The 13745-nt window shown below is 36.1% G+C and overlaps 1 protein-coding gene across 2 annotated transcripts in view; it reads left to right on the top strand.

Moving 5' to 3' along the window:
• The first annotated feature begins 1402 nt into the window (after positions 1–1402).
• ice1 (KIAA0947-like (H. sapiens)) overlaps positions 1403–13745 on the top strand; it is a 43062-nt gene continuing 30719 nt past the window's right edge. For both annotated transcript variants that reach the window (XM_067449229.1, XM_067449228.1), the window contains exons 1-5: positions 1403–1605; positions 2007–2065; positions 10030–10065; positions 10852–10869; positions 12958–13069. In XM_067449229.1, coding sequence (XP_067305330.1) covers positions 1516–1605; positions 2007–2065; positions 10030–10065; positions 10852–10869; positions 12958–13069 — 315 coding nt within the window. In that variant the 5' untranslated portion in view covers positions 1403–1515. The remainder of the gene's footprint in view (positions 1606–2006; positions 2066–10029; positions 10066–10851; positions 10870–12957; positions 13070–13745) is intronic.

Here is a 13745-nt window from a genome sequence, read left to right as displayed (position 1 = left end):
TGGTCGGGATATCCTTGGTGAGAGGGCTTATTCACTTGCTCTAGTTTTTACGTTTCCACTATCCAATGACAATTCTGAAAGTAAACATGACAGGGCCTACTGTTACTATAGGCTATAACAAATGCAACTTTACCATAGGCTACATTTACAAGTAGAAGATACATTAATGAAAACTCCCCACAATTTGCACCTTGATAGCATGCAAATATTTCTGCCTTATATAGTCTTGTGATTGTGAGCATTTGCTTTCCACAACAAACTGAAGCCAGCTTGTACGTGCTTTCTGTTAATACAGCATTTTTCTGGGGTTAGGGCTTGGAGGCATTTTTAGCCCTCAAACTTAACACAGCCCACCTCTGATTGCTCTTAATCAATGCACAAACCGTAAAAAATATCAACAAAGTCTGATTGGGTGGGCAAGATAGATGTTTGGGTGGGCTCATCCCACCACTGCCCATATTCTATCCGGCCCCGGGTTATCCATCCATTGTTTGTAAGCAAAGAGGAAATAGGCTACTTTCAAGGACAGGCTGAGGATGCTGACCCTGAGGAACAACACATTCATTATAATAGTGTGTAGCCTACATACCTACTGGCAAATTGGTGTCAACAATCTGAGAATCATCAGTATATTAATATATAATCGTTTTCCTATGTATATGTTATTTTAAACGAGTGCAGACAAATGTGAAATTGCATTTCCGTTCTTTCCCTTCCAAAAGTTATACTTCGTCTATCATACTGATTTTGAATATATTTGATATTGATTTTTATGGTAACATATAAAATAATAGAAGCCTACAAATTAACGTTTTTTTCTTGTCAGCCCCCCCCCCCCCCCGCCCCCCAATCGCTGTTCGTGTGTAGATTTTTGTATAGAAATTGGGTACATACAGAAAAAGCATACAGCACATATCAACCACAACTAATGAATGAAACAATAAAAGGATAAAAAAGGATAATTAAATACGAAATTATAACTTAATTTATTTTATTTTAGATTTAGAATGGTCAATCGTAACCACTGCTGAGAAAAGCGAGCCTTTTTGCCACGTCTGTATACAGCGGCAGAAAAACGTTTGTTTTTGTCAGACCAGGATATTTTTTTGTCAAGCGAGATCCTTGTTCACACATCGTTTCACAGCGGTCAGAAGCTGTTTCTACTATGGTTTATACCACATGTTTCTCCCTCATAATATGCCTAGATGTACTGTATTATTATATTATACTCCAATTACCTTAAAGTACACCACGTTCATTTCACGCTGTAAATTACAATTTACTATATAAAGCGTTTAATTTTGTATAAAATATCACCGTACAATTATTAAAAAAGTTTTATGAACCTGGATCATTTTTTAGTCAGGCGTTAACAGTGGGCAGTTGGGGCCCTTCCCCTGGGGTCCTCAGTCAACGTGCTGTATGCGCAATGAGCTGATGGGCTTGTTTTGGTTGCACGTTTTTATATATTCGGAGGGACGTATACAATTCCTCTGATATTATTGAATCTTTACCATGATGCCGGGGGAGAACCAGTCCAAAGGCGGGGGAATCGCCTCTGAAGCAACTCCTGGCACTTGTCAAAACTGCACCGTTTTAAATCAGGTGAATGTATTCCTTAAACATGCTTGCTTAAATGGTTAACGTTACCCCAGTGATGATGGCCATGCAATGAGAATTAATATCGCATTATGTTATTTTGTTAATTATTTGATTGTTAAAAAACATTAAGATTGAGTGGACGAACACGTGATATATGTTGTTTATATTACATCCGTCTTGGTCATTGTTGATTTTAAATTTATAGTCGCATCGTATGGATGTGGTTTCCAGTTAACTGTCAGTGGCAACGCAAGTAACTGAATGTTGTTTGTTATTAGTTTATTCACTTGGTGTTTAATGCCGGTACAAGTGTCATGATTTTAGTTTGAGGAATTTCCTTATTCGTGGTTTTGGCTGTTGATTGATTGCAAGTAAAGCTAATAATAGTATGTCTATGTTTTCAGAACTTAGATGAATATGTGGCTGCTTTGTTAACTCTCAAGCAAAAGATCGTCGACACAGAGTGAGTGTTTTATTTATCACTATTGTTTTAAACTATTTTGTATACTTTCGATATGTTTCCTTACAACTAAATTCAGTCCAGTTCTTGCAAGGCAGCGTATTATTGCAAGTAACACATATTGCTGATACAACTACTACTAATATTTATTAGTTTATTATATAGTTCTATAGTTTATATAGCTTTATTCGTTGTTTTATTTATTTATTTATATTTACGGAAGGAAATGTACAAAAACATCATCATGGAACATGATCTTTACTTAAAATGGAAACGAAAAATGGATAGTTGTTGGCTAATGCAACAAATATACCCATTGCACTTATGACTTGGTTTTGTGGTCCAGTGTCACACATTTGTGGAAATTTCAGTATTCAAACATAAGCACTGATTGTTGACTAGTTACTCTGTAAGGGGTTTTAAAAGAGCTTGTAATGTGATAGTGATAGTAATATTAAAACGTAACATGTAGTATGTAATATTGTCTGTAGTAATAATAAATACAATGTTGCATGAATGTTGAATTTATTGTTATTATTATTATTATTATTATTATTATTATTATTATTATTATTATGTTTTTAAGGTAATTATTCCAGTGGTACAAAATGCTGTGGCACCAAGATAAGCTACTATGAATGGGGCACTTAGGTTTCCTATAATATAGCCCCAGGCCGCTGTGTGTCCTCGACCCTGAACAAACTGACATCTGGTTATGGTGTTCATGTTATCTAAATGTAATTAGACTCTAATTAGCTATTATACAACCCCAAATCAAGAAAAGTTGAGACATTTTGATGGATGCAACACTCCAAAAAAGTTGTGTCAAAGGTATGTTTACCACTGTCATGTCACATTTCCTATTATTTACAATTTTAAAAGTTTGGCCATTGAGGATATTTTTTTTGGAGTTTTGAAAGTGGATTTTTTTTGTTTTGCCCAATCTCTTCTGATATAAGACACCTGCTTCAGCAGTCCATGGTCGTCATTGTCTGATTCTTCTTTTCGTGATGGGCCATACATTTTAAGTACGAGACAGATCAGGACTGCACTCAGTGTAGTGTCTACAAAACCAGTGTTGTGCATGCTGAATGAGGCCTGGCATTTTATTGCTTCCCAGGAAAGATATCATCTTGATGCTATTATATGCCTCTGTACAGTATGCCTCCACATTAGTGGTACCTTCACACACACGTAAGTCACCAACCCATGCTGTTACTGCATTGATGTACCCCATACCTTGACAGATGTTTGCTTTGTACCTGTCACTGATGAAATTCTGGATTTTCCCCGTTTATCTTTGGGACTGAACTTGATGTAGGTTTTTTGTTCAAAAATAAGCTCTAACATGGACTCATTTGACCGCAGCGTAGATTTCAACGGGTCTAGACGATCTCTGCATATAACTGATGTATAGCTTTGTCATTGCATAACAGATTCAAGTGGCTTACCTTGATGAAGCAGCAGACTTTTAACTTACAACGGTTTTCCAAAGTACTTCTGAGTCTGTGGCTGTGTTTAACACTGCAGCATGATGGCTTCTCATGCTGTGACATCTGAAGGCTCGAAGGTTATACTCATTCAAGAGGTTTCCTGCCTTGCCCTACATGTACTGAGTTTTCTCTGGATTCCCTGAATCTTTTCATGATATTATGTATGGTAGATTGGGAAAGACCTCAATTCTTTGCAGTCTTGTGCTGAGAAATGTGATTTTTGAATTGTTTGACAATTCTCTTGAATGCTCCTTTTACACTTGATTATGATACCCTCACCTATTACCAATTCACTTATTGTGGATTCACTTTCATTTTGCCTCCTATACCAATTCTCAACTTTTTTAGAGTGTGTAGCAGCCATCAAAATCAAAATTTGTTTATATTTACAAAATGTATAAGTTGTTCAGTGAAAAATGGGTAATATTTTCTTTGTACTTTTGTCAGTTAAATAAGTTGAAAGGGAATTAACAAATCACAGATTCTTGTTTGTATTGCATTTTATAAAATGGCAACTTTTCTTGATTTGTGATTGCGTAAAAAAAACGTTAACCAAAACTGGCAACATAAAAATACCACTATTGTTAGACTCATGAGAGGTCAGTTAAAGCGTTAAGATGTCAGAAAGGACTGCTATTTCATCAACTTGCCAGTGGATATGCTTGTAAGACACTGAAATTAATGGGGTTCATCACTTTGATTCCGAACTAGGGCTGTGTGATATTGAAGAAAAATGTGATGTGCAATTCCTTGTTAAATAATGCGATATGCGATACAATATTGCTATTAGTGTGTAAAATCTATTTAAATTATATTAAAATAAATTCTTTTAAAACTGGGAATAAAACCATTTATGCGTTTCACATTTTTTTGGGAAAAGAAAGCATCGCTACAACTCCTGAAAATGTCCAGCAGTGTTTTAGCAAAAATGTATGTCACAAATTTGACAATATAATTAACATCAATGTAAACAAACAAAAAAAATTAATGCAAATATTTAAATGCCAAAATTATTTGGTTGACTTGGTATTATAGTTTTATCAACCTAAAACTTAGGGCTGGGCGATATGGAGCAAAAAATATATATCGATATATTTAGCTATATCTCGATATATGATATATATCTCGATATCTTTACAGGAAAAATAACCCCCTAAAAACAGCAAAAACAAATATGCCAAATATCATAGTCTTTTATTTATATATTGAAGTGCAAAGAGCAGGGATGGAAATTAGCACCCGCCACCAGCCAAATGCGGGTGATTTTGAGTTGTGGCGGGTAAACTCGCTTCACCTACCGGCCACCGTGGCGGGTAAATAAAAATAGCATACTGTTTCCCCTCTTTATAAACTGTGTTCAGTGCATGCGAGTGCGGCCGTATGTCGGAATATGACCAGTTGTTTTCGCCGTCATTACCTGGATGTAGTGCCAGAAGACGCGAATAAGAACTTGTGCTCGCGCTGAGAGAAGATCCGTCACTGTCAACCGGAAGCACGCACCCGTCTCACAGCGCGCAAATATTGAGTTCACTTTCAAGTCTTGTGCTTAAACAGACAAACTCACACAAAAAGTATGCCAACATGTCCATCTTGATGAGTATTCTAGCAGACATAGTCTGAATATGCCGTAAGTGAACTTTATACAGTCGTGAAAGATGACGCATATCCCTCTATTAGGTCTTAAAGGGGCAGTCGCCTTTACTCTGTTTAATGTCAAACAAAAGCACATCACTCACTGCTCTTGATTGAATAGCTTTTGTAAGTTTAATAAGGATTAATCTTTCATTTAAACAGTTAAATATGCAGTTATTTTACATTTGATTACTTTATTCAATTTCTGTACCTTTCTGCAGTGTACATTATTATTTAATGTACACATGAGTGAGGTCGAGTTAAACATTTTAGTTTGAATTTTATTTTATACTTTGGGTTGTTGCAATGTGCTAAATAAATATTTGCATAATTTGTAATTGATTTATTATTTGAAACTTTAATATTCATGTAATTGCAATGCCTTGATTTTTAGTAAAGTTACTCAGTCATAGCATTAGCCATAAATGCAATGGATAATTGGCATAATTTCTTTTAGTGCTTCGGTTTCAGCCAATAATCTTTATTTCGGTGCATCCCTACTGACAATGTTCTACTCGGTGTGTCGTCAACACGCTTCAGAAGATGCCAAAACTAGTAGTTTCATTGTTGGTACTAAAAACCTAAAACTGGAAGCCATAAAAGACCAAGAATCATCCAAACGCCACATCCAGGTAAAAAAAAAAAAAAGAGAGAGAGCACACAGAGCCCTACTCATTTAATGAAATGTATATCAGTTCATGGTTTGTGTGTGTATACGAGTGAAAAATGTCAGTATTTCATTGAGATTTGAGATTAAATAAACAGCTTAAGTATTGTAGAGCTTGTAGTATTAATTTTCACGTGCAGTTACACATTGTCGGTTAAAAACAAGAAAGTGGCTGGTAAAAACATTGAGTGGCTGGTAGATTTTGAAATCCTCCAGCCACAGTGGCCGGTGGACAAAAAAGTTAATTTCCATCCCTGGCAAAGAGGTATAGGAACAAAGTGCTGTTGACATTTAAAAAAACAAAAACTCCCTGATTAAATAAAAATAATAATTTAACTGTAAAATAAAATAAATAATACATATAGCCTTCTTTTCATTCATTTCATGCTTTCAAAAGACTCCCTTTTTTACAGTTAAAGTAAAGAGTAAGCATTTTGCAGAAAGATATGGGCATGACTGAGATATAGCTAAATAAACTGATTTTTTTTCATAACACCACTTCCTGTTAAATTTGTATTAAAATTCAAACAGTAGGCTAGCTAGATGTCGCACTCTTTACTAAAGCGTGACTGAGCGCCTCATCCAGCGGATCATGTAGGCTACACATGAGACGAGCTTCCCTTCTTTTCCAGTTACAAAACAAAATATGAACGTCAGAAGGTAGGCTGTGTATGATACAGTACACCTTACAGAAGAGCACTGTGTCTCAGGACACCCGGGATGTCGCGTTTTCCCCTATCGGTTAAAACATGAATAGACCTATTCATCATAGTCCCGTGACAAAGCTTACAAAATAATAATAATGATGATATTGCAATAATTTTTTTAATGTTTTCAAATAATATGCAATCATTTGGACATTTTAACTGAAAACCATGCGATCAGTTAGACACAAATCATAAACTGACATGATTGCAACTGCGAGTGAGTCTCGCACCAATAGTGAAACTTGCGATTTGAACTATGATGAACATTAATATTGCTTTATGAATTTTAGCAAGCAGTTTTGTTTGAGGGAAAATCGTGGTCTCTAAACTAAGTCTTAAACAACGCACACGCTTGTCAACATGATAACTAATCCAAACCTGGTTGCGGATGCCGTCGTGTTCAATGAGACAACGCGCGAGGGGAGGGGGAACAAAAGCAAGGAGGCGGGAGGCGCGTGAGCCGGGTCGAGCACAGCACAGAGAAAGCAAACAAGCAAAGTGGCGGAATCAGAAATAAATATAAACAATATATTGATATATACAATATTTTTTAAACTCTATGGATTTTGACATATCTCGATATATTTTAAATATCGAGATATCCCCCACCCCTACTAAAACTTAACATCAAGAACGTTCAGATAAACAAACAAAGACTCCTGAACTAGGGTGTACGATTATTTTAGTTATTTTAATTTATCTTTGTTATTTAAGGTGACCTAGAATGAACATTTTTATTAACCTTACCATAGTTAAATAAAAAGAGTTCAGTACATGGACATCGCATACAGTGGGTCTCGAACACCAGTGCCTCTTCTCTCATATGTAAATCTTGTTTGTGAAAAACACCACGGAAATACAGGCTATTTTCAACATTATGCTACATGTGACGCAATCGCTAGGATCCTTAATATGTACGCCCCCAACATTTGCATGTCAGCCAATGTTCATTGTCAGGCGGAACTGCGCAATGCGCAGCCGTCGGGAGTTCAGTCAGGTGAAAACGGTTTATCTGCCGTTTTCGCTATCCTCACGCCACACTTGTTTAAGCGTGGCGTGAGGATAGCGAAAACGGCAGATCATGGACACAAATGTCATGTTCCAGGCTGTGCAAGGGGACTTGAGGACTTTCCATAGCCTTCCCACAGATAAAAAATGTCAAAAGTCATGGTTGATGTTTATTTACAATTGGATACCGCAACAATTTAATTCAGAGTTTTTTGTTTGCTCTGCCCATTTCACCACAGAGTTTTTCTAACCTGGGACAAAATCAAGCAAGTTTCGCTCAGCGTCTAAAACTAAAGCAAGGGCCGATTTCAACCGTATTCCTGCAAGCAGAAAGTAGTGATTTTATCCACTTGACTGTCAAACCCATTTCTGATTAAATTGAAAGTTTCTTAGTAAGACAATATTACGAAAATATTCAACTGTGTTGTCTAGATCTAACGCAAGATGCTAGTATTAGAAACTCCAAGTAGCATACATGACAGTTTGTCAAATGACAGGTTAATATTATTTCCTGCCAGTGTTGTCATAAAATACAAAAGTAGATGATGTGCATGTCGATCACTTTTGACGGACTGAAATTTCAATTAGCCTTTATTTTATCATTCACTCATATTTTAGAAGCTAACTACGTTTACTACAATTGTTTAGTTGCTTCCAGATCGCTCACTGGATCCTTTTAGCTAACGTCACCTTTTTCACCATCTAACGCCCGTTTCACACATACTCCGTCTGCAGTGCGTGTGCGGTGCGTGTTGCGTTGCGTGTGCGTTGCAGGATCCGTAAGCCCTGTAGTGTTTTCACATATGCTGCGTTTGCAGTCCGCAACTGATCCGCTGTTGCACACCACAAACACAGCATTTATTCATTATTTTTATTTAAAATCCAAAAGTTTTTACTGAACATGCCTCGTCAGAATTGCAATTCTCTTTGTTTACTCTTTAATAGAAGTCAGGTTACAGCCTACTACATTTAAACATTTTATTAAATTCATTTATTCATATTTATATACTTTAGATTTAGCTCACACAAGTGGCAAAACATTCAAACACAGGTTATAGCCTTAAATCACAAACATTTTAAATTAGAAACGTAATAGTCTATTCAAAAACAGCCTACTCTCGTCTTTTCTTTCGTTTTTACACCCTTTTAAAAGAAATCCTGCAGGGCAAAAATAACTTTGGTTTTCTCCTCCAAGAAAGTACGAGTGCTCTCCATTATGGCACTTTCTTTTTTTTTTTAACCTAAATGCCAGGTGGGTGTCGTTTTGTTGCTTTACTTGAGAAAAAAAAGCCATGCGTTGACTTTGAAACAGTCAACAAGAGTATATTTTAAATGATATGCATCTGTGGTGAAATGACTAGATTTTCGCGTCAGTACATGTTAATTTTAATGCGAAAAGTCTTCTGTCGCTTTAATGCAGCAACGCAGCGCAGCAAAAAATAGACTCGGTACGAAAACGATCCGTGCACTGCTGCAGACGCAACGCACCTGGAACGGACTGACGGACCGCATCCGCGTGCAGTGTGAAAGCTGTCATCCGTTAACATGGGTACGGAAAAAAATACGCAACGCACACGCACTGCAGACGGAGTATGTGTGAAACGGGCGTAAGTTTAAACGATAGTCATTTGACAAGGCTTCTAGTCAATTTGTTAAATATACATTTTTGAGAACTGAAGTATGATTATTTTGCGGCAGATGAGTAGTAAACATGACACTGACTATTTTGAGTGGCTTCTACATTACTTTGTTAGTTGTTTTTGCAAGTTATTGAATATTATAAAAAATATTATTATTATTATAATTACTATTTTTTATGTATTTATTTTTTTACGTCAAGCAAGTCACATAAGTAACAGTCGTGTTTCAGAGTGTATTCTCTGAAAATTGTGTCAACCTAAAACATACACTTTTTACATTGTTGAAGCATCCTATTAAAATTATTCAGATATTGCGTGCCGTTGCGATAAGCATATTGCAATATGTAAATTTGCAGTATTTCGATATATTGCACAGCCCTATTCCAAACTACCGGTTGTCTGACAACAGATGATATTTCATTATAGAAAGTCTATGGAAGTGTCACAACTTTATCAGTGACTCTGGTCAAATCCAAAAAAATATGCGTTTTACATTAAATCAAATATAGATGACATAAGACTATAAGACCTACAAGACTTAATTTTGAATAGAACATGTTTGTTAAATGTTTCAATCTTTAGTGATTGCAATGGAGTTGCAAAAGTGGAATATTTAGGGTTAGGGGTTTTTAGCTAGAATGTTTAAAGAAATATATTTACAGTTTTTTTTTTTCATTTCTTTTTTCTAAGTACTCTAATAATCAGGTTCATGTTTAATGGCAAAGATGAACATGTTAGTTGATTACTTTTTAGTTTTACCTGCGTTGTCAAATACAACTATATCAGCATTCTCCTATTAACTTTCACATTTTTATTTCAGCCGTCTATTGAGTGAATACAAAGAGAAGTGTGATGATATCCTTTTCAGAGCTATGTAGATGATAACATCGTTCTTGCTTTTGACATGCTGTCTGTTGATATATTGAATCATTTTATTGTAGATTATATTGAAATTTGTCACATGAGCACTTAGTGCTGTTGCATTGAATATCAGCCCGGCCACTCTAAATCACAAATAATCTCAGCCATGCTGATAGTCAATGGTTGACAGTGAAATGTTACTTTTATACTTTTAAACAAAGTTAATACTGAATTGGAAACAAGTGTTTTGGTTTTGTTTGAATCATTCTGAGCACCAATGGCAATTTTACGTTGTATCATGCGGCATCCTTTCCAAATGGTATCTGGTTAAAATGAAATGAACATTTGGATGTAAATGTGATTTTGCATTTAATAAGTCAATATTTTTCTATGGTGTTTATTATACCACTGGTGTAAAATCACAATGTAAGCTTGCTCACGCGGCACAGAGGTGGTATGTGTGTAATACATAAAAAAAATTGACAAAATAGTTTTCTTTTTCATTCTTTGAACCATTTATAAATCCTAATATCAAGTACATTACATTTTAGACAATTTGGCCAGTTATTTTTTTTTCCTTATCCAACTAGAATATTTACAAAACAAGAAACAAAAGTGTCAAATGTTTTAAGTTAGCTCCTTGCCCCAGGCAAAATTAACTCTATTACCCACTCCATAGTCTGTACCAATCACATACACTGGTCTGGAAGGCAGTGAACACAAAACTTGAAAGTTAACAATGTTCTCTGAATTCATCTGTTTTCCTTGACCACAATTCACAGCTTCAGAAATCACAGAGGTAAGAACTTATTTTCTTTTTACTACAAATATGTGTCATAGATTTATTTTTAGGTGACGTTTATGCTTTAAGCAGCTGCTGATTATCAAAGTGATTTACACATTAACCAGGCTGTTGTCAGAACAGTTGACAACTGATTCGTCAAAAGGCATATCCCTAATAATTCCAAAGACACTTAACTGTTAACTAAAGTAATGCAAGTACAACAATGTCTTGGCTAAGTACATTTACACACAGTTGCTACAGATAAGTTATTTGATAGAAGGAAACACAGGTAATTTGTTGTGCATTATCATTTTTAGAAGTTTGATAATGTGCACAGTAGGCCTGTCGTGATAGTCGAAAAATCAATTAATCGCTCAATAATTTTTTTGGCCGCGATAATTTCCATTTGCGTGCTTTTTTGTTTTCTTCGTGTCTCGTTGACTGCGCGCGCCTCGTCTGCTTGGGAAGGTGTTTATACTCGACGCGCAGACCAGGTGCGGCGTGATGAGACGTCATTCTCGGCCAGCAGATTCGTCTGGAACTCGTGGCTCTTCGGTTGAGGAGCCACAAGTTACGAAATTTGACGTGCACAACGCCAAGCGAAATGGGGTCTCGCGCACTCCGTCGACGTCATTTTTGCCGTGCGCACCCTCGCACTCGAGCGAACGCGGCGTGTATAAACGAGGCTTAAAGCTACGCTGAAGTTTGATAAAGCAAGTTAATTCTTCAGTTCAATCTTTGTGTGCTAAAAAGGCACATAAGTTCCTGTAGAGATAGCAATACACATTCTCCTTTTTTTGGCAAATAAATGAAAAGCATGTCAATGTCTTCTCTCTTGCTGTATCAAAATATCACTTTCCTCAGATATGGTCAAGGTCAGTTTGTGCATGATTAGGCTATGATATAACAATTTTTTTTAATACTGTATCCTAAATTGTGGATAATTAATATAGCATATGCTGAAGTACATTTCTGAATTAAAAGAAAAAAAACAACAAGAACCGTACAGAACGGAAAACCGTGACCCTAAAACCGTGATATGAACCGAACCGTGAGTTTTGTGAACTGTGCCGCCCCTAATATGCTCCTAAAACAAAATCATCTGTTGCAGTTTCCGTCCATTTTATTTATTGTTTTTGGTACTTATTTAAATGCATTTTTTAAACAGACTGAGAGTCCATGCTTTTATTGTTTTTGGTTGTTTTGTTCATTTATTGTGGTTATTTAAAATGTTTTCCATTTTTAGTGTTAAATAGTCTTTAGAAATTAAAGTTTATTGATCTTTGAAAAGGTGTACCTGCATTTGTATGCCATTATCATTATTTTAGATGAAAATGGTCTTAGAACGACAATATTATCGTTTGCAATAATTTCTTGGCCAATTTATCGTCCAGCAAAATGTATCGTGACAGGCCTAGTGCACAATAGCATAATGTTCTGCAAAAGAAAGTTGATTGTGATTTTAAAGGTGCTGTATGTAAGTTTTTCTGTTTACTAGAGCATAAAAACATCATAATATCCTTGCAGATATGTATGAAATATGCTAAATTCACCTATTTGTTCCTCAGAAAAACAACGCTACAGCCAGTTATTCTAATTTTAAATGTGCATTCTGTGTCGGAATGTCTCTTTGTTTTGGTTTGTATGATACAGCATGCTGCCAGTTTACCCAGTTGTTTTTCGACACCACAGGTTGCCAGTTGGTGGCAAGTGCAGTGTAGTGCTGCCATGGAAGCCATCAAACAAACCGGGTCAGAGATCACAGATTCTACCTGACCTAAAAAGCCTCGGCATCCTTCTAAAAATGTTTATGAACGAGAGCATAGTAAAAAGCGGCTTAAACTAATAAATCAACTTATAGTGTATCTTTCATTGTCAATTGCGCTGGCTCCTGGCTCCTGTGTGTTCTCAAGCTGGCAACCCGCATGAGTGTCGAGTCTGAGGAGGAGGGCGCGGGGAAAACAACTCTCAAATATTTTGAATTTGGACTGCAGTACCCATTTCAACAACTTGAAGTCAATCCTACATACCGCACCTTTAAGTATGTTAACTAAATGTGTATGTGAAGAATGCCTTTGAAACATGGTGATGTGTTTTTCACAGAGAGAGCAGCAAACTGCACAGACAGTTGGATGAGGTGCTACTGAAGCTTGAGCCCTTAGAGAAACAAACTGGGGAGTATGAACAGATGAAGACAGAGCTTGAGAAAATTAAGGTTTGTGTTCAATCACCTAAATGTCTTACCATCACTAGGGTTAACAATTACAAAATGTCAATAATCGCTACCAATTCCAGTGAAATTTCCTAATTCTCATTTCCATTTTCAAAACAGATTCTCCCAACTTCATTTAAAAAATATTAATAAAAACTAGGCCTGTACACGTTAACTGGTTAGTGATTCTAAATCCTTAACATGTTAAAAATAATTTAACGTAAACAACAACATATATAAGCATGTGAAATTGCATCATTAAGGTAATTAATGTCACGCAGTTAGATGACATCAGAAGTCATCAATCTAAAATACCTGTAAACGTGGTAGACAGATTTTTTTTCCCAATCCCTTGACCCGATTTTGCTTCTCTTTTTGCAATCAGATAATCTTATGCCACTAAACTGGATATTTTTCAGTCCAATGATTAGCGCAAATATGAAGAATTACATTAGAGATGGCAGAGATAATAGAGACTCACATTGTGTTTTCGGTGAAGTATTCATTTCAGTGTGTTTCACTTTTAAAAACACGCTGCCATATTCTGTCATTGTTTCTGAAGAGCGTGAGCCCTCACGTGTGAAATACAGACTGAACAGAACGTCAAAACATCCCATCGTTGTATGTCTAGATGATATGCAAAATGTTCCTTTGCTGGATAAAGCAAACCTGCGTCTCG

Source organism: Pseudorasbora parva, chromosome 7 (genome assembly GCF_024679245.1).
Source record: "Pseudorasbora parva isolate DD20220531a chromosome 7, ASM2467924v1, whole genome shotgun sequence".
NCBI classification, from domain to species: domain Eukaryota; kingdom Metazoa; phylum Chordata; class Actinopteri; order Cypriniformes; family Gobionidae; genus Pseudorasbora; species Pseudorasbora parva.
This window is presented reverse-complemented; position numbering and strand designations above follow the sequence as displayed.